At 41.2% G+C, this 20,142-nt stretch overlaps 2 protein-coding genes across 4 annotated transcripts; both read left to right on the top strand.

Annotated features, from left to right (window-relative positions):
- Positions 1-576: 576 nt before the first annotated feature.
- gja5a (gap junction protein, alpha 5a) lies at positions 577-11,601 on the top strand. Of its 3 annotated transcripts, none has more exons than XM_068704881.1 (2): positions 577-752; positions 8,924-11,601. In XM_068704881.1, the coding sequence occupies exon 2, from the start codon at positions 9,049-9,051 to the stop codon at positions 10,192-10,194; it is 1,146 nt and encodes a 381-aa protein (XP_068560982.1). In that variant the 5' UTR covers positions 577-752; positions 8,924-9,048; the 3' UTR covers positions 10,195-11,601. The 3 variants fall into 3 exon arrangements, with proteins under 3 accessions (XP_068560982.1, XP_068560983.1, XP_068560981.1); XM_068704882.1 differs by lacking the exon at positions 577-752 and adding an exon at positions 7,725-7,841; XM_068704880.1 differs by lacking the exon at positions 577-752 and adding an exon at positions 7,725-7,844.
- Positions 11,602-13,182: 1,581 nt separating this feature from the next.
- acp6 (acid phosphatase 6, lysophosphatidic) lies at positions 13,183-19,622 on the top strand. Its single transcript, XM_068704879.1, has 11 exons — positions 13,183-13,343; positions 15,107-15,332; positions 15,425-15,553; positions 16,214-16,344; positions 16,512-16,591; positions 16,682-16,769; positions 16,920-17,052; positions 17,878-17,978; positions 18,062-18,157; positions 18,258-18,423; positions 18,519-19,622. The coding sequence occupies exons 2-11, from the start codon at positions 15,114-15,116 to the stop codon at positions 18,651-18,653; spliced, it is 1,278 nt and encodes a 425-aa protein (XP_068560980.1). The 5' UTR covers positions 13,183-13,343; positions 15,107-15,113; the 3' UTR covers positions 18,654-19,622.
- The last annotated feature ends 520 nt before the right edge of the window (positions 19,623-20,142 follow it).

The raw sequence follows: 20,142 nt of genomic DNA, 5'->3' as shown, positions 1-20,142 counted from the left end.
TCAAACACCTGACTTCATGACTGTTTCTTCTGTTTCTTTATTTTTAGGCTGTGGAAATCCAGATTGGAGGGATTTTTGGGTCTCCAAAATAAAGCTAAAAACACATTTTTACGAGATTTATTCCGTTCTTTATCAGTTTGTCTTTGCATCAATTTGACATTTTAGAAATATAATTTTTTTTGTATTTGTACTAAAATCTTGCATTATAGGAATTTTGCAGTGCCTGGCACTGAACACAGCACAGACAACAGAGCTGTAAACCTGAAGGACCACGCAGTAAATAAGAGCACTCTGGAAGTTTACTCTGAGCGGAATTGCTATTGATCCCAGAAAACAATTCCACTTCCCTTCCTCGTTGCCGAAGAATGCTTCCCAGCAAAAAATAGAGCACCAGGGATGTAAGAATAAAAGGTGGGGGTGAGGGGGGGAGAGGAGGAGATGGAGGAGGAGAGACAGAAGGGAGGGCCGTTGGGGGAAACACTCTTGTGATGCCCCTGCTTTTCTTCTCTTGCCCCTTGAGTGGACTAACAGTTTGGTGTTGGGTCGACACTCTGCTCAGACGCCGTCAACGAGAGCCAGATCCTGTTGATATTCACAAGAAGAAGGCTGTCCCAACATCGCCTTTGGTCTTTGGTCGTCTGCTCATCTTTGCATCGTCACCTGCCATTTGTCCACTGAGTTCAAGGAAGACTTGTCTCATCAGAGGACGGATAGGGAGCCGCTACTTGATCAGAAAAACAGCAGAAGAGCAGGTAAGCCATCAGGTTATCACAAAGCTACAACTCTTACTCAGGTGAAAGACTAGAAGGAGATGCAGACATTTAGATAAACACTGTGAGCATCCTACTACAAAACTACAGAAGTGGTCTCTTACCGAGGAAATCTGTGAGGAAGAGATGGAATGGGAAGCCTGGTGTTTGTTAGAGTCCCTGACCTCTACGGCAGGTACAGCTGTCGCCTTTCTCATCTCGCTCTGTCTGTCTGTCTCTCTCTCTCTCTCTCTCCATCCTCTCTGCTCATGACTCTCAGAAGAGACAAATATATTCAAAGTGCAGCACTGGAGACTTTAAAACATAGGGCCACGGGCAATGTGTGCTGACTTTTGGAACACTTTGAAGAGTTGTTCGTTGTGTTGTCTCAAGAGCGGAAGTTGTTCATTACAAAATTTGTGAGCAAAAATGTTTTAACCAGTCGGCCAAAATGTAAATAAATGCTGCAAAATGGATAGAGAGAACTAAAGAAAAATAAACACGTAGGGTGTGAAAGCCACACACTGACAAGTTTATTTAAAATTTTATAAACCAATGATGGAAGAAGTATTTACAATCTTTACTAAAGCAATATCAATATCACAGAGTCAAAGTCTTACAAAGAAAATGTTGAAATAGTGGAAGAATATTATCAGCAATAAGTACTTCTAGTACAAAAGTAAAAGTATGCAGGTAAGATGGCCTCAGTCAGTGTTATAGTGTTTATATATTATATCACTGGATTATTATTAATTAATATCTTAACCTAAAAGGTAACAAGTGACTATAGCTATTAAATAAATATAGTATGGTTAAAAGCACAATATTTCCTACTGATATGCTGTGGAGTACAAGTAAAAAGTAGCAAAAACTCAAAATATTCAAATAAAGTGGAAGTACCTCAGAACTGTACAGTGGTTGAGTAAATAAATTTAATTACTTTCCACTTCTAGCCTTCAGAAATCGGATATATCGAACTCGACAAATTATTCTAGACAAGATTACAAAAAGTAAATAAAGTGCCGCAACTCAAATGAGTTTCCATAACAAATCAAAGACAAATAAATTCAGTCTGTCTGTGTTATGTTTTTTTTGTTTCAAACTACAGACACATCATCACTGAAAATGAACCAGCTCTGTGTCATCAGGGCGAATCCCACCTTGCCGCACAGTCATAAAAAAGACTTTATATTTCAGAGGAATCAAAAATAACAAAACAACAGGTACAACAAAAGATAAAATATTACAGGCTCACTTATCAAATTATATTGTGTCCATTGCTAATAATTATTTTACATCACCTATAATAAAGATCTAAATAAAAGAAAGCTCAATTTAAAAAAAACACAACAAGTCAGGCACTTAATCTGTCACCCCCAGAAATAGCAGCTCTCCAGGAGTTTCAGTCGGGAGAGTGTTAGTCAGAATTTTCCTCCATGAAACACCTTGCAGCTGTCTGGCCTGTGGGCTCCAGTGTAATGCCATATGCAGCTAAACAATAGATCATAACAGGGCTGTGGGTCTGTGTACAGTAGTGGGCAGATGAAGAGCCAGACAGCCATGTATGGTAGCAGGCAGCACATCAGCCCGCCGGCTTCTGCTGGTGAGACTGATATATGGCAGCCTGGATCCATGCCGGCCTGAAAGCGGTGGCAACAGGTGACTCACATGAATGGGAAGTATTCTCCCCCTCATCCCGCATCGGATCCACTATCCCAAACTCACCCCTCCACCACGACCAATACTAAAACATGCCACGCTAAACTTAAACATGCTCATCTTTGATGGTAATCCCAGCACACATGGGAGAGATACGCACACCACCCCTGAAGTCCTGAAGCTAAACAGCTGCTGCAATACATACATGTGATTCACCCTACACACATTTCTATGGTCAAGTTTAAAAGCTGTGTCACGTTTAAGCTTGAACTTTGTCTAATTAAAAAAATATATTTTTCCATCAATCAGTCCACTATATCCTAGATAACCTCATGAAGCTGCTTCAATCAACCAGAGAGTAAAAATAACAATAACTGAATCCTGGGTATGTTTGGCATCCTGTATGTCGGGTTTGTTGATGTCAGCTGAGACTGATGCAACCTCTGAATAAATGTGTTAGCCCAGAGCAGTTGTATGGTAGGTCTGATGTTTTTTCTCTTACTCTGCTGTCGCTGTTCCACTGAAACGTTGCTGAGCTGTCACAACACTGCAAAGTGACCGGCAAAGATATTTTGGTTACAGAGCTCCTGGCAGGGGCTTTTTGTTTGGGGTCATTTAATATGAGCTGAAATGTAGAGTTTATCTACGTCAGTAACGTTATTCTAATAGGGAGTATCTTTTTCATGAGAGAATTTGGAACAAAAAAACATGTATATATAGCCAGACAACCACACAACCTGCATACAAGAGAGACAACTTGATTCAGATTATACATTTTTAACATCTCACCAAGGGAAATTGACAAATGTCGCTTGAGGGAAGTTGACATTTCATTCCATTTGAAAGGTCCATAATACCTGAAACTATAGAAGGTTTATGCGTACATATGGAATATCTAAGGTTAAGTAGTTTCCAGATCTGAACCAAATTTCAATGAGACAAGAGAAATAAGGTAGTTTGAAAGCTTTAACAGTAGAGAGTATTTGATAAATAGCAATGGGAGCATTAAATATCATATACTGTACCAGTAAAGTGTAATTTTTCTCAGCCATTACTACTGAGTTTGCAAATTATACGACTTCTTTAGTCTTTTTAGTGCAGTCAAATAAACACTGAGGTGTTTATTTGTCAGCAGAGATGCAGTAAAATCATCTCTGCAGAGATGCAGTAAAATCATAATTAATGGGCGTTTTTATTTTGAAAAACTGAAACAAAAAAAACCCTCCCAGGGCATTAACAGTGATCAAACTCTTGGCATGACGCGGCATTAGCGATGTTTAACAAAAACACACCTCAACACGAATGTCTCAGGTAATACATTTCTCAAGACTATTCATTTGTTGTTATTGTAATCCACTCACAGCAGCAATAATACAGCCATGAAGTCCACATATACAATTTTTTTCTTATCTGTAACAAACAATAGGTTTAGTGTAGTTATAAAGCTTTCCTACACCAGAATCTCCCGAGGACAGCCGACCAAATTTGGCTCTATGCGTTTTTTTTAGTATCTAACTTTAGGCCCCTCCAGTGTGAGCCTGTGTGGCCAAATTTGTCCCTCTAGAATATGTCAAATAATGTAGACATTTTTCTCGGAAATAAATGAGCTTTCTTACTGTGTTTTACTTTCTAATGAAAACAATTTAATGAGCTTGTCAGGGAATGGGTTTTTAAAGCCGGCGTTTTGAGATCGTTTGGGAGATTGCTGAAAACATTTACTTCATCTCCAGCAAATCCTCTCGGACACTCATAATAACACTACTGTACCTAATGCACAACGCCGTGTAAATACTTTCCTGCACTGATGTCATTCTAAACACCCCCCATTAAAGAGAAGCTGGCCAAGAAAATGTATGCCCCGCCATCTAATTGTCCGTGTGTTTATGAGGACAGTGCAGAGGAGGCAGTGTATCCTGGTCCTCTATTAGGATGCAGAGTCTGTCAAACACGGCTTAGTGCTGAAAGGTCACTGATGGACTGTTTGAATCAATCCTAGCCCCCTGTTGTTTCTGGCCTGTGGATACACTGCAGGCAGAGGGGGACCAGCTACTGTTGGCAGAGTTCAGTTTTTAAACTCATCAACTCAATTCGAAAAGAGAAATTTAATCATCAGCAGTTTTTTATTCGGTCTGAAAATAAGTTTTTCCATCCTGAGCGTCAAAAACGACAACCTAGAACAGATAAATAGTGTCTATCTCTGCACTCTTATGTTATGACTGAATTAAAAAAAAAAAAACACTCAATGATTCTGTGAGAGACATAAATCTGAAATCATTGCTCCATGTGCCACCGTACAGCAATAAAAACATGGCTTAATGATCCTATAAAACCTCCATTCTGTCCAGGGGGTTTCTCCAGCTTGAGTCGATGCCAGTCCCGACTGATTCTTGAAGCACAGTCACTGCCCTCTAAGGCAACACTGAGGCTGCTCCAACACACCAGAGGATTTATTGTTGTGTTGCAGGGGGAGAAACACACATCATTTATTCCTGTTGCTCCGCAGCGAGTCACAGCAGCAGCCGTCATTTCGCAGTGATGCAGTTTAATAGCTGCTATTTCTCTCTTCTCTGAGCTGCCTGGCTGCTATCCAGACTAGCTCAATAACAGCATGCACATCTGACTTGAAATTTAAATACACATTTAGTTAGTCCAGTTTAAGTTTGAGTTGACACTGAAGTGGTGAAATGACTGTAGTTCTTGACTACATACAGAGTCGACTTTCATGCTCAGTTTGTCATAATATCTCTCGAACACTTTGTTTCCATGGAAATCTTTTAACCCAACAGCATTCTTCCGCTCTGCAGGACACACAAAGGCACAAGGAGACTCAGATATAATGTCAGACAGAAAATAACTCACAGGTGCATCATACCCCATTTGCGCAGTTCACCGTTTTGAATACCTTATAACCAGAATTTCCATTACTCTGCCACAGCGATTATCAACAAATATGACAGCCATGATGGTCTACAGGCAAACCAGACCACTCAGCAAAGGGCACAATGTATTCCAGTAAATCCATGGTTATTGCCAGAGGACCAACAGGACCACAGGTATGACAGACAACCAACAGCAAAAGGTGCTCTTTAAAGAAGAGCAATTGACTGGAACGTCTCGGCTGTAACCTCTCTGCCTCCCACTCCTTTTAATACCTTGTTCCTTTTGTCCTTCGGAAATCATAATGTTTGAGATTGCTTCCTCTGAGGACAGGAAGAAGCAGTCAAGGGAAGGAGACAGCGACTTTAAGAATGTAGCCTTTCCCCAGTTGACCTAAGCACCACTTTGTCTAATATATTATCATATATCCTATGTAGTATTATGATATTATTGTGTATACTGTATGTATTATTTTATGTATGTTTCCAGATAACAAACCACAGTGCTACAAATGGTAGAGAGTAACTATTTAAATACAGTGTTCAGGTCCTGGTTCCTTATTTTCACTTTATATCACTTCTCTACATTTGAGAGAGAAATGGTTTACTTCCTCTCAGTTATTTGGTTGTAGACATTTTACATGCAAAGCATCAGCTTCTAAAATATGATAATTGTTTTCAGCATGGCTCAGTCCACAACTTTGGTCCAGGCTACAATATCTTAACTACTGTTGAATGAATTGCAATGGAATTTTGTGTAGACATTCATGGTGCCCAGAGGATGAATCCTGCTGACTTTAGTGTTCCCCTTAATGTTCATTCAGCTTCACCATAAGGTTGGTATGGTTTTAATAGAAATGTTTGACTCTTGGATGAATGGGCCATGTCAATTGGTACAGACATTTATGTTCAACTTAGGGTGAATTGTATAACTTCAGTAAGCCATTGATTTTTCATCCATGCAAAATGTGTGTTTTCAAACTAAGGTGATCAACATCATAGCCTAAACATTATAGCTACCTGTTAAACATTAGCATGTTAGCATTGTCAATGTGAGCACGTTAGCATGTTGGATTAGGTACAGCACCGCTTTGAGCTAAAAATGCTCAAGTAGCCTACATCGTTCACTAGCATGGCTGAACCCTTCGTCTTGATTTGAGATTAAGATAACCAAACAGGCAGACACCTCCGGTTTTGAACATGGCTGTACAAAGAGAACTGGATACAGTGTTGGAGGCTGGGCTTAGTTCATTACCATGATAATTGCTTTGCAAAGCTAGTCAACCTTGATATTTCAACGTTGTTTATCGCCACCCTTTCATGTCACATCTGGTTGTAAAAAAACAAGATGGCGCGGGCCAAAAAAACCCAGATGGTGACGGCCAAAATGCAGCACTAAAGAGTTCAAATCGAGTCCACATATCACTTCTTATATAACTCTACATGAAGTTGACCAGTTACCACATTAAAACATACATGTTAAATCATCAGTGACGGTAATCCAATAATTTAACAACAAGACACTTTAAAGGGACCATTGTACCAAAAGTAGTAGATTTACTGTTGATACTTATACTACTTGTACTTGAGTATATTTTGAGCAAAGGACTTGTAATATGTAAAAATATTTTTACGGAGTGATATAACTGCTAAAGGAACTGAAAATCATCGTAGCACACCAGTGACAGATTAGTAAACCCTCACCTCTATTCAAGTTTTCACATTTTACCACTCAAGGAATAGATGGAAAATAAACACATTGTGTAGGTTTGTTGTCTCCCACCTAGATCACTTGGATTTTCATTACAGACTGCTGTACGTGATGCTAAATGAATAGTCATCATGATACAGATTCAAAACCATGTGATAGTATCACAAAGGTTAACTTTAAATTAGTCCAGGGGGAGATGTATTGTTGTTAACAGGGTCTGCACGGGTGAGGAAAGCCTGTTGTCAGTGTTAGCTGATAAGAACATGGCTGCACCTCCTGCTATTGTGCTGGCAGTACTCTCACTCCCTTCCTCCTCCAGCTCTCTGCCTGTTTGTGATTTACTTCCAGCAAAGATCATCAGCTTCATCCGAAGAGGGCTTTAAGCCAGTTCCCTGAGTGGGACAGGGCCCACTTCACTAACTCACAATCCCACTGCTCTCCAACTGTGACCAGTCAGACCTTAGCGGGAATTAGGTGCATGCTGGAAAACAAGTGTCAGACGATAAACTTTCCCATGTATTGGCCTATCAGCCTTGTGAATGGATAGAGATTGAACATTTCCTCTCCCACATTCTGATGGGGGTGTTTTGTTTCCCGCCTCTCCATGCTTCACAGATAAAGAGCACAACGTTCTAATTTTCCATCTTATTGCCATATATATACTTCATAGAGACACGGAGGGAGGGGGAGAGACAGACTGAGGGTCATTTAGACCATCTATCTCTCACACATAACTACTGTCAGTGTCAGTGAGGCAAGTCAAAGCCCTGCACAGTGGACTATACAATGGGAGGAACTGCTTATGGAAGCAACTGCTTATGGATAACACTTGGAGGGAGTTGAGAGGTGGTAAGAGAGAATATTTAACTCTGTGTTTGGCTTTTTTCACACACTGTGATTGTAGTGATTATACTGTATATCCTAAATGGCACACCATTAAAATAACAGTGTGTCTTAACACACAGCTTTTGAGGAATGTTTACTATGCTTTCTGTAACCTTGCCAAGTAGGGCAGTAACTTCAGATGTGTGACGTGTTGGAAAAACCCGTCAAACTGTTACCTTCAGCCGTCCTTACAGTATGTTATAATTAATCTGGCTTTGATCTCTAATTGCTAAAGTAAAAGTTGACAGCAAGCAAAGGCACATAGTGCATTTAGATGTCAGAGGTCATCCCTCAATGGAGTTTGATGGGTTTTCTTAACCCCTCAATGATGGGGGTCAGTTATTGCACTCATAAAGCTGTCTGGTCTACTGCCTTATAGGGTCATTCTTGGCTGAGACTCGCCAGCCTGTCACTGCCATGTTTGGGTCTTACCTAAACTCCCACTAATGCTGCAGGTGAAAGCGCACACACACACATTGGATAGATGGAGAGATCTGATCGACGCTCTCAGATAGATCCAGAAAGCATCGCGTAGGAGGTTTTCATTATCGCAGAGAGGACAGTGGAAATTAAAGCTGCTGTCGTTGTGAGTGAAGTCTGCTGGTCATGGGCCACAGGCAAGAGAGAGACCGTGCAGTTCAGGCCGGGTCACAGCTTTGAAAGGACAAAGTCTCCTAGCTTTGACTTGCCCCGTGGTGGCCTGTTACGCTCTCTGTCTGTCTGTCATACATAATTTGGAAATGGACATGGGGAATGTAAACCCACACATAATATATTTATTGAATCATTTTTCTTAAAACAACCTCATTATTTACTTTTAAATGACTCCCGCACTTCCGCTGCCCCCCTCTCTCTCTAGCTCATGGGAAAATGGTTGTTCTCATGCCATGGTATCCAGTACTCAAGCAATTCACAGGCAGAGAAGCTATTTTTATGATGCCCCACAAACACTCAAAGTCATTTCATCTGCAGCAACATAGAGGACCTATCTGTCTATGACTGATTGTCTGTATTTCTCCTTTTTTACCCTCCTCTCTGCTCAGCTCATCCTCCACCTCTCCCCCTCAGTGACTTCACCTTTTCACCTGTAGTGCACCCTCTTCTCGCACTTTCTCTCCTCCCGCTCCAGTCTCTGTGTCTCAGGTGCGTGTTCGGCCTGTGAGCAGTGATGGGGGACTGGAGTCTCCTGGGGAATTTCCTAGAGGAGGTCCAGGAACACTCTACCTCGGTCGGGAAGGTCTGGCTCACCGTCCTCTTCATCTTCCGCATCCTGGTGCTGGGCACAGCAGCCGAGTCGTCCTGGGGTGACGAGCAGAGCGATTTCCTGTGCGACACTAAGCAGCCCGGTTGCACCAACGTGTGCTATGACAACGCCTTCCCCATCGCCCACATCCGCTACTGGGTGTTGCAGATTGTTTTTGTCTCCACACCATCCCTCATCTACATGGGCCATGCCATGCACATTGTGCGCAGGGAGGAGAAGCTGCGGAGGATGGAACAGGACCAGAGGGAGGAGAGAGGGGAGGGCGGAGGAGACCTGGAGGGGGAGAAGGAATACCTTCAGCAGAAGGTGAGCGGAAGAATAATGGCATCTGACGGGACTGGCCGTGTTCGCCTGAGAGGAGCGCTGCTGCAGACTTACATCCTGAGCATCATGATCCGCACAGTGATGGAGGTGACATTTATCGTGGTGCAGTACATGATCTATGGGGTGTTCCTCAGGGCAATGTACCTGTGCAAGGCTTGGCCCTGCCCCAACCCCGTCAACTGCTACATGTCCCGGCCCACAGAGAAGAACGTCTTCATCATCTTCATGCTGGTGGTGGCCAGTGTGTCTCTGCTGCTCTCTGTGCTGGAGCTCTACCACCTTATCTGGAAGAGCGCCAGGAGGTGTTTACGCAACAGGAGGATGCAGAAGAGCAACCACAGAGCTGTGACGGTGTCCGCGGCCTTGGAGCCCAACAGCTCACCTCGGCCCTCGGTCTCCTGCACCCCGCCTCCCGACTTCAGCCAGTGCCTGGCAGCTCCGAGCTCCATGAACCCCATGGCCTCTATGGCCTCTCATCCCTTCAACAACAGGATGGCGCTGCAGCAGAACTCAGTCAACTTGGCCACAGAGCGCCGTCACAGCTGTGACAACCTGGAGGATGAGGAAGACTTCACGAGGATGAGATACGACCAAGTGCCCCCAGAGCTGCCCAACAGCTGCTCCCCATCGCCGCTGCTGCGCTCCAGCTACAGTAAGGACAAACGCCGCTTGAGCAAGACCAGTGGTACCAGCAGCCGGGCTCGCCAGGATGACCTGGCAGTATAGACTCACAACCAAAGAGAAGGGACAGAAAGATGAGTTTAGAAGGATTACTGTTATTACTGAATGAAGGGGTCGAAGCGTGAGACTATTAATTATGCAAACTCTGGCATTGAAGCCAGACACTTGATCTTAGAGGATGGACTAAATGTTCCCTTTAGAAAGAGACACTGAGATCTGTAAGTGGACAGTGACATGTGTGAGCTCTGTCAGCAGATAGTGTTTGTAAACCAATCTGTCCCAGAACTTGAAAAAACAAACTGCAAAAGAAAAATGTTTTCTAAATGAGAACAGGATAACAGGTGTGATACCTGACTATTGCACATTTATGTTTTAGTAAAACAGTTAAAGCCAAAAACTAAGTGAGATAAAAAAAAAAAAGACAACTAAGTGAAAGTGACGTGATGCTCTGTTCTTGGTGTGAGATGACTTAGGGAAACCATTTCATTAGAAAGCAAACTGAATTACAATAGTTTTGTTCTGCCACTGAAAAAAAAGAGAGATGAGAGATTTAGAGGAAACAGAGACTTAATATGCAATAAACTGTGAAGCTTGCCGGTATATGAATTAGTTTTTATGCAGTGAATCAAGGTAAAGTGCCTTAACAAGTGTGAAAATAAATCTCTTTACTATGACATGTTTTTATACAGATTTTTTCAAAAAGCCATTGCAAAGACTGTAAATGTAGATTAAGCCATGTGTTGACTTCCTAAACTGATTGCACTACACAGGTCAGCACACATCAAATGTATCTCAAGAATAGTCACTGTACAATCTAAAAATGAGGTGTGAGTAAAACTGTATTCATTAGTTATGTATTTGACAGGAGTCTTGTGTGCAGAATGTAACCCGTTTTAGGACGTTCCTTATCAAGAGGGATTGAAGAGAAAAGAAAAAGAAGAGGTCCTGCTTGGATGCTGTTATGAGGAGATCCGGCCACTGGGTGGCAACATTGCACTTGTGCTTTTCAGTTTCTGTCCTGGAGCCATTGTTGTAAATAGTGAATTTGTCCCTATGCAATGTATGTTTCAGTTGATATCTTTGAATGTATGTTATTTCATTTCCGGTGTCTTGCAGAATCATTGTACAGGTTGTTTATGTTTATCTTACACAGCAAACATTCTCATAAAAACACAGAAATCTTGTTTGTTTTTTTTGGTTTGTTTTTTGGTTCTTTCACACAGACTTTTCTGCAATAAATGTCATCACTCACTCATCACAAATAAATGAATCATCAACTGTACATTCTGCTCTGTTGTCCTCAAGGTGTGTGTTTAATGCAACTACTTCTTAGATATATATGAAACATCGGATGTGTGTTACTGATATATTAAACGTATACTGAAAATCTTGTGATTAATATAGAAATGCTATGAACTAAATGATAAGTGAAATAAACAAAATGAGGTTGAAGGGTTTCCTGCATTTTTAGATCAGTATCCTATCACCACTTGCATTTTCCAGTCTGTTCTCACCAGAAAGGACCTGTAGGGGACAGACTGCAGGGGATGTGTAGTATTTACACAAACAAAGACTGTCTCGCCATCACTGCCAGGAAGCTGAGCCCTAATATCCAACTTGGTCTGTCACAAGCTGAGTCGAAAGCAAAGCTACAGTAGATGCTGCCATTTTATTTGTTTGTTGCCGATCAGATTCACCTCTGCAAAGTTACCCGGATCTTATTACCATTGAATAAGATCATGCTATACACAGCTTATATTTTAGAGCAGCAGCCAGAGTGATGACTTCACACTGCTGACCAATAAAATCTTCTCTCTGTAAATCACCCATGGGCAAAGCTGAGGCGATGTTTTCAATGATCTGATAGAGGTATTTGCTGGGGCCAAATATATTCAGTTCAACTATTATCTCAGGACTAAGGCTGGTCGTCCACTGAACAGAAGGTTGGTGGTTAAATCCCTGGCCCCTGTGGTCTACATGTCAACGTGTATTTGGGCAGGATATCCCAAATTGTTGTGAGTATGCATGTGAATGTATTACACAGGGAAAAACATGCACCTTGCAGTCCATTTACCACCCCCATAGGTTTGGTTTTCCAAAAGACTAACAATACATTAATAAACCCAATAATACAATAATATTCAGTGCTTGAAGTTGTCACTTCTATAAATAATTTCAATGTTCCTTCTCTGGGGATAAATGTTGGGTGAAAATACTTGCCACAAGGCTTTCAAATTAGAAGAATCTGCATTTAAGATGGAAGATTCAGGAGTGGAAAAAGTGATCATTACTTCATCAAAAGTAAATAAAAATTTCACTTGAGTATAATCTTGTGAAATCTTGTCTCTGAGTTTTATATTATTACAGATATGGTTGAACTATCATTCATGATGCATTGACCTGTAGCAGCTATTTTTTACTATTTTATATAGTGGGTACAACATGTATCATATATGATTTCCATCTGTAATATAACTAGTAACTATGTAATTCATGGTGTGGAATAAAAACTACAACATTTAATTGTTGAATGTAGTGTAGTAAGTATAACTAGAAAAACATAAGGGAGGATAAAATGAAAAATTATAAAGTTCAAAAGACATTACTCCCGAAGCAGCTTTCACATTCGATGTACACATTTGTTATTATTACTGTACCAAACAAAATATATAACAAATCATTTAAAAGCCTAGAATGATTAAGTCTTTTAAATAAAATTGTAAATGAACAGTTTTATATTTTCTGGTTATTATCTTAATAATAAAAATATTCTTGGCTTCCACTGCATAAAAACTGTATAAACTGTATGAAACTGTTACATGTGAATAGTCTTTTAGGGGGCCTAGATGTTGTTTTATCTCTTCTTCGTGATTAAAAAATGACATTTTCACCCGCAATCAAATGGCGTGCAGACACACCTGTAGATGGCGCTGGCGCGCTTTGGATGCAGCTTTCCCATCTTCTTTTTAGAAGGAGAAGAAAGATCCCATCGTGGGTACCGGGAAATGTAGTTCTGTCCCCGTAGCTATCACCTTCACTTTCAACGTGCAGCGGCATTTGCCACCCTACAGTTCCCGACATGTCATTGACCTGAAGCGGTGGAAAGAGCTGCTTAATGCCAAGATAATCTGTAATTTACTGAGCGCTGAGTTTTATTTACTATCGAGAGGAGCAAAAGGTCTTCGTTTCATAAAGTAAGTAGCTAACTGTTAGCTTAGTTGGCTAACTCACAAGAGTGAGCTTCGTTGTCATGGTGCAGTTAGCTAGAGTGACTGTTGAGAGGTCAGACCTCATGTAGTCACGCTGTGGTGAAACGAGCTAGCCGTGCGTGGAAACGTGTTTTCTTCACGTGCTTTAAGCAGTAACGGGGTTTGTATTGAAACGAGTTAAGCAATGTTTGATGGGCAGCAAGAGACAGTGTGAATAGTCATGATCTAGTTAACGTGTGAATATAAATAGAAGCGTTAGAGCTGCTCGTTTCATCCACGGCGTCGTTGAACTTGAGGGGATGTTACATGTTCTTCCTTCCATAACGCTTTTTTTAAATAATAAAACCAAATTTGAGAAATGATGATGGGCATTTCCATAAAAACAGTATATATGCTGCTATTTTATGCAATTATTCTAGTTCCGCTTGTAGCTGTACAATGCCGCTATGCAACTTAACTTCCTCCTTTTGTGAGGGAGTTACGTAACATCCGCTGTAAGTACCGAATGTGTGTGTTTTTGTTATATATATATATATATATATATATATATATATACACACACACACACACACACACACACACACACACACACACACACACGATAACATCACTTTTATAGACAGCAAGACAATAGTGTGGACTGTAAATACGGAATGGTTAATGCAACAGGTTGCTAAATACATGAGGTATGTGGATATGACTGTACGGTGTGAATATATTTGTATTTAATGATATTTACATGTTAAACAGTGTGTATTGGTATACAACAAAGTTAGTACTACCTTTATTATTATTATTATTATTATTATTATTATTATTATTATTATATATACTATTAAGTGCCTTTAAGTGTTAATTTAGAAATAAATGCATATTGCATTTGCATATTTAAACATACAATTTGAGGAAACTTTAAAAAAAGTAAAAAGTAAGTGTCAAGTGTAAGTAATTAACTGGGGTAATATGGGGATGCTAATTATTTACCCTATTCACTTGTAGTGTATTTGCAAAATGTACAATACATATCTTTAAACGCTGTTTTCTTCAAATTAGTTTTTTTTCCTGCTTTAAACCAGAAATCTCCTCGTCAGAAGCACTGACATACACTATGCGTATTCATTCTTATCTATATTCTGAAGGTTTTTCCAGAGGGGTTCATATGTCATTAATAGCTTGATTTTTACAACATTTTATTCCTTAAAACATGGCGGAAAACAAGTGTAAACCTTTTTTAATGCAGCGTATATAGTAGATAAACATAGAATGGAATTGAATAGATCAGCTTCACTGTCACCGATACCTTGATTCACCTATTTGAGTCAGTAACAGCCCTGTATCGGTATTGGTGTATCCTTAGGTTTAATAAAACACACAGGAGTATATGATAAACTGGTTACATGAAGCTCTAGTGGGTATTTGGCATAAGCACTGTAGGTAAGAAAGCAACACTGTGGAAGGAGGACAAATCAGCTTTGGTTCACCCAGATAAGGTGAGCTTAGGGAATGAAACTAGTTCTACAAATCTGAGGACACGGTCAGAGTTTTCTCAGCAAGGAATGTAACGGAGTGTTCCTAAAGGTGGATGATCGTTGTGCAGGGTTAATGCACGGGTATTGTTCCTGAATATGATTGTGTCTGTTTTCGTTACTGTCATTATAGAAGTCCTTCTTAATCTTTCTCTCAATATTAACCGTGATGCGAGTGTCGTTAATTCAGACACTAATACAATACGTCTGTTTGTTTCACAGCTCAGCCATGAGGAATCTTTGGACCAAAGCAGGTGTTTTCGGTTCCGTGTCGGTGGCTTTCGGTTCAATGCTGTGGTCACAGAAGCAAGCTGAGTCGGACCAGGTGGCTTCCAGTCGCACCTCCGCCGATACAAATCCCAGTTCTCCCTACGAACTCAAATTGGTCCAAGTGCTGTTCCGACATGGTGCTCGAACGCCGCTAAAGTCAATACCTGGCGTTATGGAGGTAGAACTCTTTTTCTGTGTTTCCTCAACTCGTTATGTGCCCGTGTACATAAAAAAAATTATCTCTGTATAACAATTCTTTGTTGGGTTCAGGTCCAGTGGGTGCCGAAACTCTTGGAGCCTCCGGCGCACACCCACATCAACTATGAAGTGACAGATCTTCACGGGGGCCCGAGACCCCCGGCTCCTGTAGAAGACAACTATCGGAAAAACGTCCTGAACGTAGGTGTGCTTTGTGGTGATCGAAAGTGGTCAGATAAGAACAGAGCCGAAGGAACAAATTCAGGTGCAGCAACTTGTTCAGTTGGTTATCAGTGAGAGGCTTTGTGTGAGGATAATTTAAACATGTAGGAACTGGAAAAGTGGCACTGGCATTGAGCAATCTGGCATAGTTGAACCTTTACTGGGCTTTTTCTGCTATGCCAAGTTTATATATGCTGTGGTAAAGGCCTGTTTAATGTTATTTGTTTACCTGTGTGCAATTTAATTGACAGGTGTTTTTGGATTAAATACTTTGCATCGTCTCTGTATATTTCAATGTTCTTTTGCTTCATAGATGTAAAGCGCCTTGTGGATTCAGAAAGCTTCCTCCCTCTAGTGGCCTCTAGGACTCATTACAAAGCCTTACAGATGCCGTTAAAGCGGCTTCATTCATTCAGCCTCTGTCCGTAGAAATAATAGTTTCCTGCGCTGAGTTAGCTGCTTCGCTAAAGAGGTTTACTGCGCTGGATTTAGCTTAGAAAACCAAATCCCCACAATATGGACTCCCGCCATCCTCGCACCACATTCACTCTGGATTCCTGCACGAACATCGCAGGTGTGTGTGTGTTTGTTAAGCCACATCTGTGAGTATAATCTGATCCCGTTTGTCGCAATTGGCAGGGTGGCACGTTCCCCGGTCAGCTGACCACATTGGGCATGCAGCAGCTGTATGAGCTGGGCAAGAAGCTACGGAAGAGATACGTTGAGGAGACCCATTTCCTCAGCTCCACCTTTAGCCCAGCTGAGGTCTAGTAAGTGTTGGCTAGCAAGAGCCACTTGCACTGTTTCTGCACACGACAGTTTTGATACATTGTGCTTATAAGTGCAGTACAAAGGATAACAGCCTAAATGCTTTACTTTTTTGAAGTTGGCTACCTTCCATGACCTGTTTTTTTTTTTTTTTTTTTTTTCATTTTAGTGTGCGCTCCACAAACATTTTGAGGACCATTGAATCTGCCAAGTGCCTGGTAGCCGGGCTCTTCCTGCAAAAACAAACTGGTAGTTTAGAAAGCCACATGTGCACGATGTTGTCATTCCTTTCTGGATCTCATCTAATCAGTTTTTTGTAATCTTCTGTTCTATTTAAAGAAATTGTCCCTATATTAACAACGGAGGCAGCGTCTGAAACCCTGTATCCTAACTTCCATGGATGCAAGCTGCTCAAAGTCCTTGCCAGGTATGTAAAGTACATTTTCATAGCAGGCCTCACAGCATCCTTTGCACTCGCTACCCCCAAAAAAAACTGGAATCCAGAGTTGCGATGCCTCTGACAGGTTGTCACAGTGCGTCTGTGTTTCGACGCTGACGCTGTGTGTGTTCTGTGCAGCCACCGCTGGGCAGAGTCGTCCACTCTGCCAGACATTGCAGCGGACCTGCAGAGCATCCACAACGCGCTGGGCATCGCCGCTCACCAGCACATCGACTTCATCCTCATTAGGGACGACATGGTTGCCAGAGAGGTGACACCGCCGCATCGTGATTCATGTGACTTTTATTAGGTCTCACCACAAGCTATCAGAACACGTACGATTATTGTGAGGACTTGGACCTGGCTGGAGGCGGACACCTGGCAAGCTGCTAGTTGTGCAAAATAAAAACTCCACAACAGAGTTCATCAAGTTTCTAGACATTTTAACAAGCTAAAATAACAGATGCAGCATGATTTGAATTTAAACATTGAGGGAATTTACTTGTAATTGACGATATCTTAAAATAAGTTCTAATTCAGTCAGTGAAAGTAATTCATTACTGGACGAGAGACTGAAAATATATATTGTTGTCATTATCAGACTTTAGAGGGGCATTTTATGTTCAAATAACCATCTTTTACTGTAAATGTACATAATGGGGCCACTACAAGATCTGAAACAAGACAGAGGGGGAGACATTATTGGCCTTTCATTTCCCCCAAATACTGTTTAAGCCAAATACTACAGCCCTACCCTAACATTCTGTCTGATTGTGTTTGAATCCACCTGTTATCAGTTACAAACTAACAAACAAATTGATTCAACACATTTGTTAGTCAATACATCTAAACTAAATAAAGCTACTAATACTTTGTCACGGCTCAATACTGACACCTTCTATACTGTAAGTCGCCCACAATAGACACCATTGATAACTATGATGAAGGGCAAACCTGTAAAAAAATATCTCATGACCAAGATGGTGGCCCCTGGAAAAAACAATGTGAGCAAATCTTCAGTCATGTTGGTTTTCCTTTTGAGGTTTGTGTTGCTCAGCTGCAACGGTAATACTGACGAGTGTCTGCACATTAACAGGCGCACGGCCTGCCCTGCCCATCAGTGCTGGACACCTGGAGGAACACCGTGGAACAGAGAGCTGTGGACATGATCTGCCATGTGTACGGACACAACAGCAGGTTAGAGTCAGCAGAGGAGGGCCTCTTTTTATTTGTATGTGGACCATTTTGTTATGGGTTTAATTCTTCTGCTCTGATTTTAGCATGGAGAACTTTCAGCTGTGTGTGGGACCCCTGCTGCACTCATTTCTAACCAACATTGAGAAGAAACTTGAGGGCACCTTATCAGAGCCAGACAGGTGGGACCCCTCTGGATGGACTCACCCATTATTTTATTGCACAAACTTCATTGTGTCTGGTCTTTTAAATTATCCACTGTTAATATTCTGTCTCCATCAGGAAGCTATTTTTGTACTCAGCACATGATACCACTTTGATTCCCTGTTTGATGGCTCTGGGGATTTTCGACATGAGATGGCCGCAATTTGCCGCCGATATCACTATGGAGCTGCATCAACACCAGGAGACCAAGAAGCCCTTTGTTAAAGTGTCCTACGTAGGCCAGGTAAGGGATGACAATGTGTCTTGTTTATTTGATACGCTTTTGCATTATTTTTCTTCCCTGTTGTGTTTTACTTTAAGTTGGTTATCTCTTTCTAGGATCAACTCATACCGGGTTGTAGTGGAGTGTACTGCCCCCTGGAGGAGTTCAAGAAGGTCCTCTCAGCATACTCCCTGAGCTCTGAAGCCTACCACTCACTTTGTAACAGCACAGAGGGCTTGACCGAACCCTGAACCATTAACTCATGTCTCACCACAGTGCTATCCATGACATTACACCCCAACAGTAACCACACGTCATGTTTCTGTTTCTTCTACATCCTCCTCTCTCACGCCATCCAGCCACTGTCACCAGGGAAAGCTTTGAGTGAACAAGTCCTGGATTACAGCATCAGTTTACATCAGACTCTTATTTCATAGTTCCTCATCTTCATGTAACCAAGGCAGTGAAATGTTCTATTTAGGTAGATGAATTTAATGGTTATGCATATTGACAAGTATAAGGGCAGAATCATTTTGCCAAACAGTGTTTTACGTGATATCGGATGCTTAGAGCACATGTCGGTTTGTATGCAATTAACCTGTTTCGCTTGATGATGAAGGCTCCATGTTTTTCTTATGGTCAACGAAACCAAACAAAACAGCAAAACCAACAGTGTCTGGGCTGTTTTAAAACTTTAAAAGCAGATGACAAATACATACTTTCATTTGCGGTATTTGGCACAGAGGAATAAACTACATTTGGGTTACTTAAACAGGGCACACTTGTTTTAGGATAATGTGGCACCAATGCTGTAATCTGAATGCTGATGCAATTGTTCTGCCAATTTGGTTGTGTTCACAATCAAATCTTTCACATTCACTCATTTCACTCAAGAGACGCTGATCAGTCCATGCACTGGATCTAATGTTCAGGGTTTAACATTATGTATTAACATTATGAATGTCTTCATGACCATGTAGAACCTGCAGAAATTTAATAATTCTGCTACGTTATGTTTTAAGATTGAAACATTAGGTTGCCTTCTTGTGGGGATTTGTTGGTATCATCAGACCACAGTATAATGTATACATGAATACATGCCCATTATATAGACCTGTGTTACAATAACACGCATTGTACCTCATCAGCGGGATTGTCCTGTGAGCTACTGTTTAAAATACAAAGGTTTGAATTGGTGACTCATAAAGATTTCAAATCAATATTTTAAGTCTTTTTTTTTTGGGCTCTCGTCACGTGTGCTATTCCTACCAGCCAAGTAAAACATGAGTTATTAAAGCACAACTAGTTTAGTAGAGTTCAAATGCTTGCACCTATTTTGCAAGTGTGGTGTCCTCCGAAAGTAGCTCTTGCTAAAAACCTGATAAAATGTCAACTTGGCAATGCTGCTTCTCTGTATGACTTGCTCTCTTTGTTCTAGCTCAAACTTTGGTGAAGCTGGTTTGACGTGTAGAATGAAAGACACCACCTGATCCACATGACTGACAAGATGTGACTAGTCAAGAGCCATGTGGACACATACACACACATACACACTCCATAGACAACATGTATGTACCAAAACAATATCTTTTATTTGTAGTCCATCACCACAGCCCTGGTAGGCTATTCTGCACCAAAGCCAATGGAGAAACACATGACAAGCTTATACAATAGAGAAAAGAGAGGAAGTCAGCTGGATGGTTTAGCAGTAAGTGTTTACATTTCCGCGTATCTCCCTCT

Source organism: Cebidichthys violaceus, unplaced genomic scaffold (assembly GCF_023349555.1).
Source record: "Cebidichthys violaceus isolate CVI_PGR_0920_01 unplaced genomic scaffold, fCebVio1.0.p SCAF_11, whole genome shotgun sequence".
In the NCBI taxonomy this organism is placed as follows: domain Eukaryota; kingdom Metazoa; phylum Chordata; class Actinopteri; order Perciformes; family Stichaeidae; genus Cebidichthys; species Cebidichthys violaceus.
The sequence above is the reverse complement of the archived record's forward strand: the minus strand, read 5'-3'. Positions and strand labels throughout refer to the sequence as shown.

Bases quoted from the DNA above. Each gene is read 5' to 3' on its own strand.
- gja5a (XM_068704881.1), top strand. From the start codon at position 9,049: ATGGGGGACTGGAGTCTCCTGGGGAATTTCCTAGAGGAGGTCCAGGAA.
- acp6 (XM_068704879.1), top strand. From the start codon at position 15,114: ATGAGGAATCTTTGGACCAAAGCAGGTGTTTTCGGTTCCGTGTCGGTG. The intron at 17,053-17,877 runs GTGACACCGCCG...GCACATTAACAG, and splicing joins ACGACATGGTTGCCAGAGAG to GCGCACGGCCTGCCCTGCCC. The intron at 18,158-18,257 runs GTGGGACCCCTC...TGTCTCCATCAG, and splicing joins ACCTTATCAGAGCCAGACAG to GAAGCTATTTTTGTACTCAG.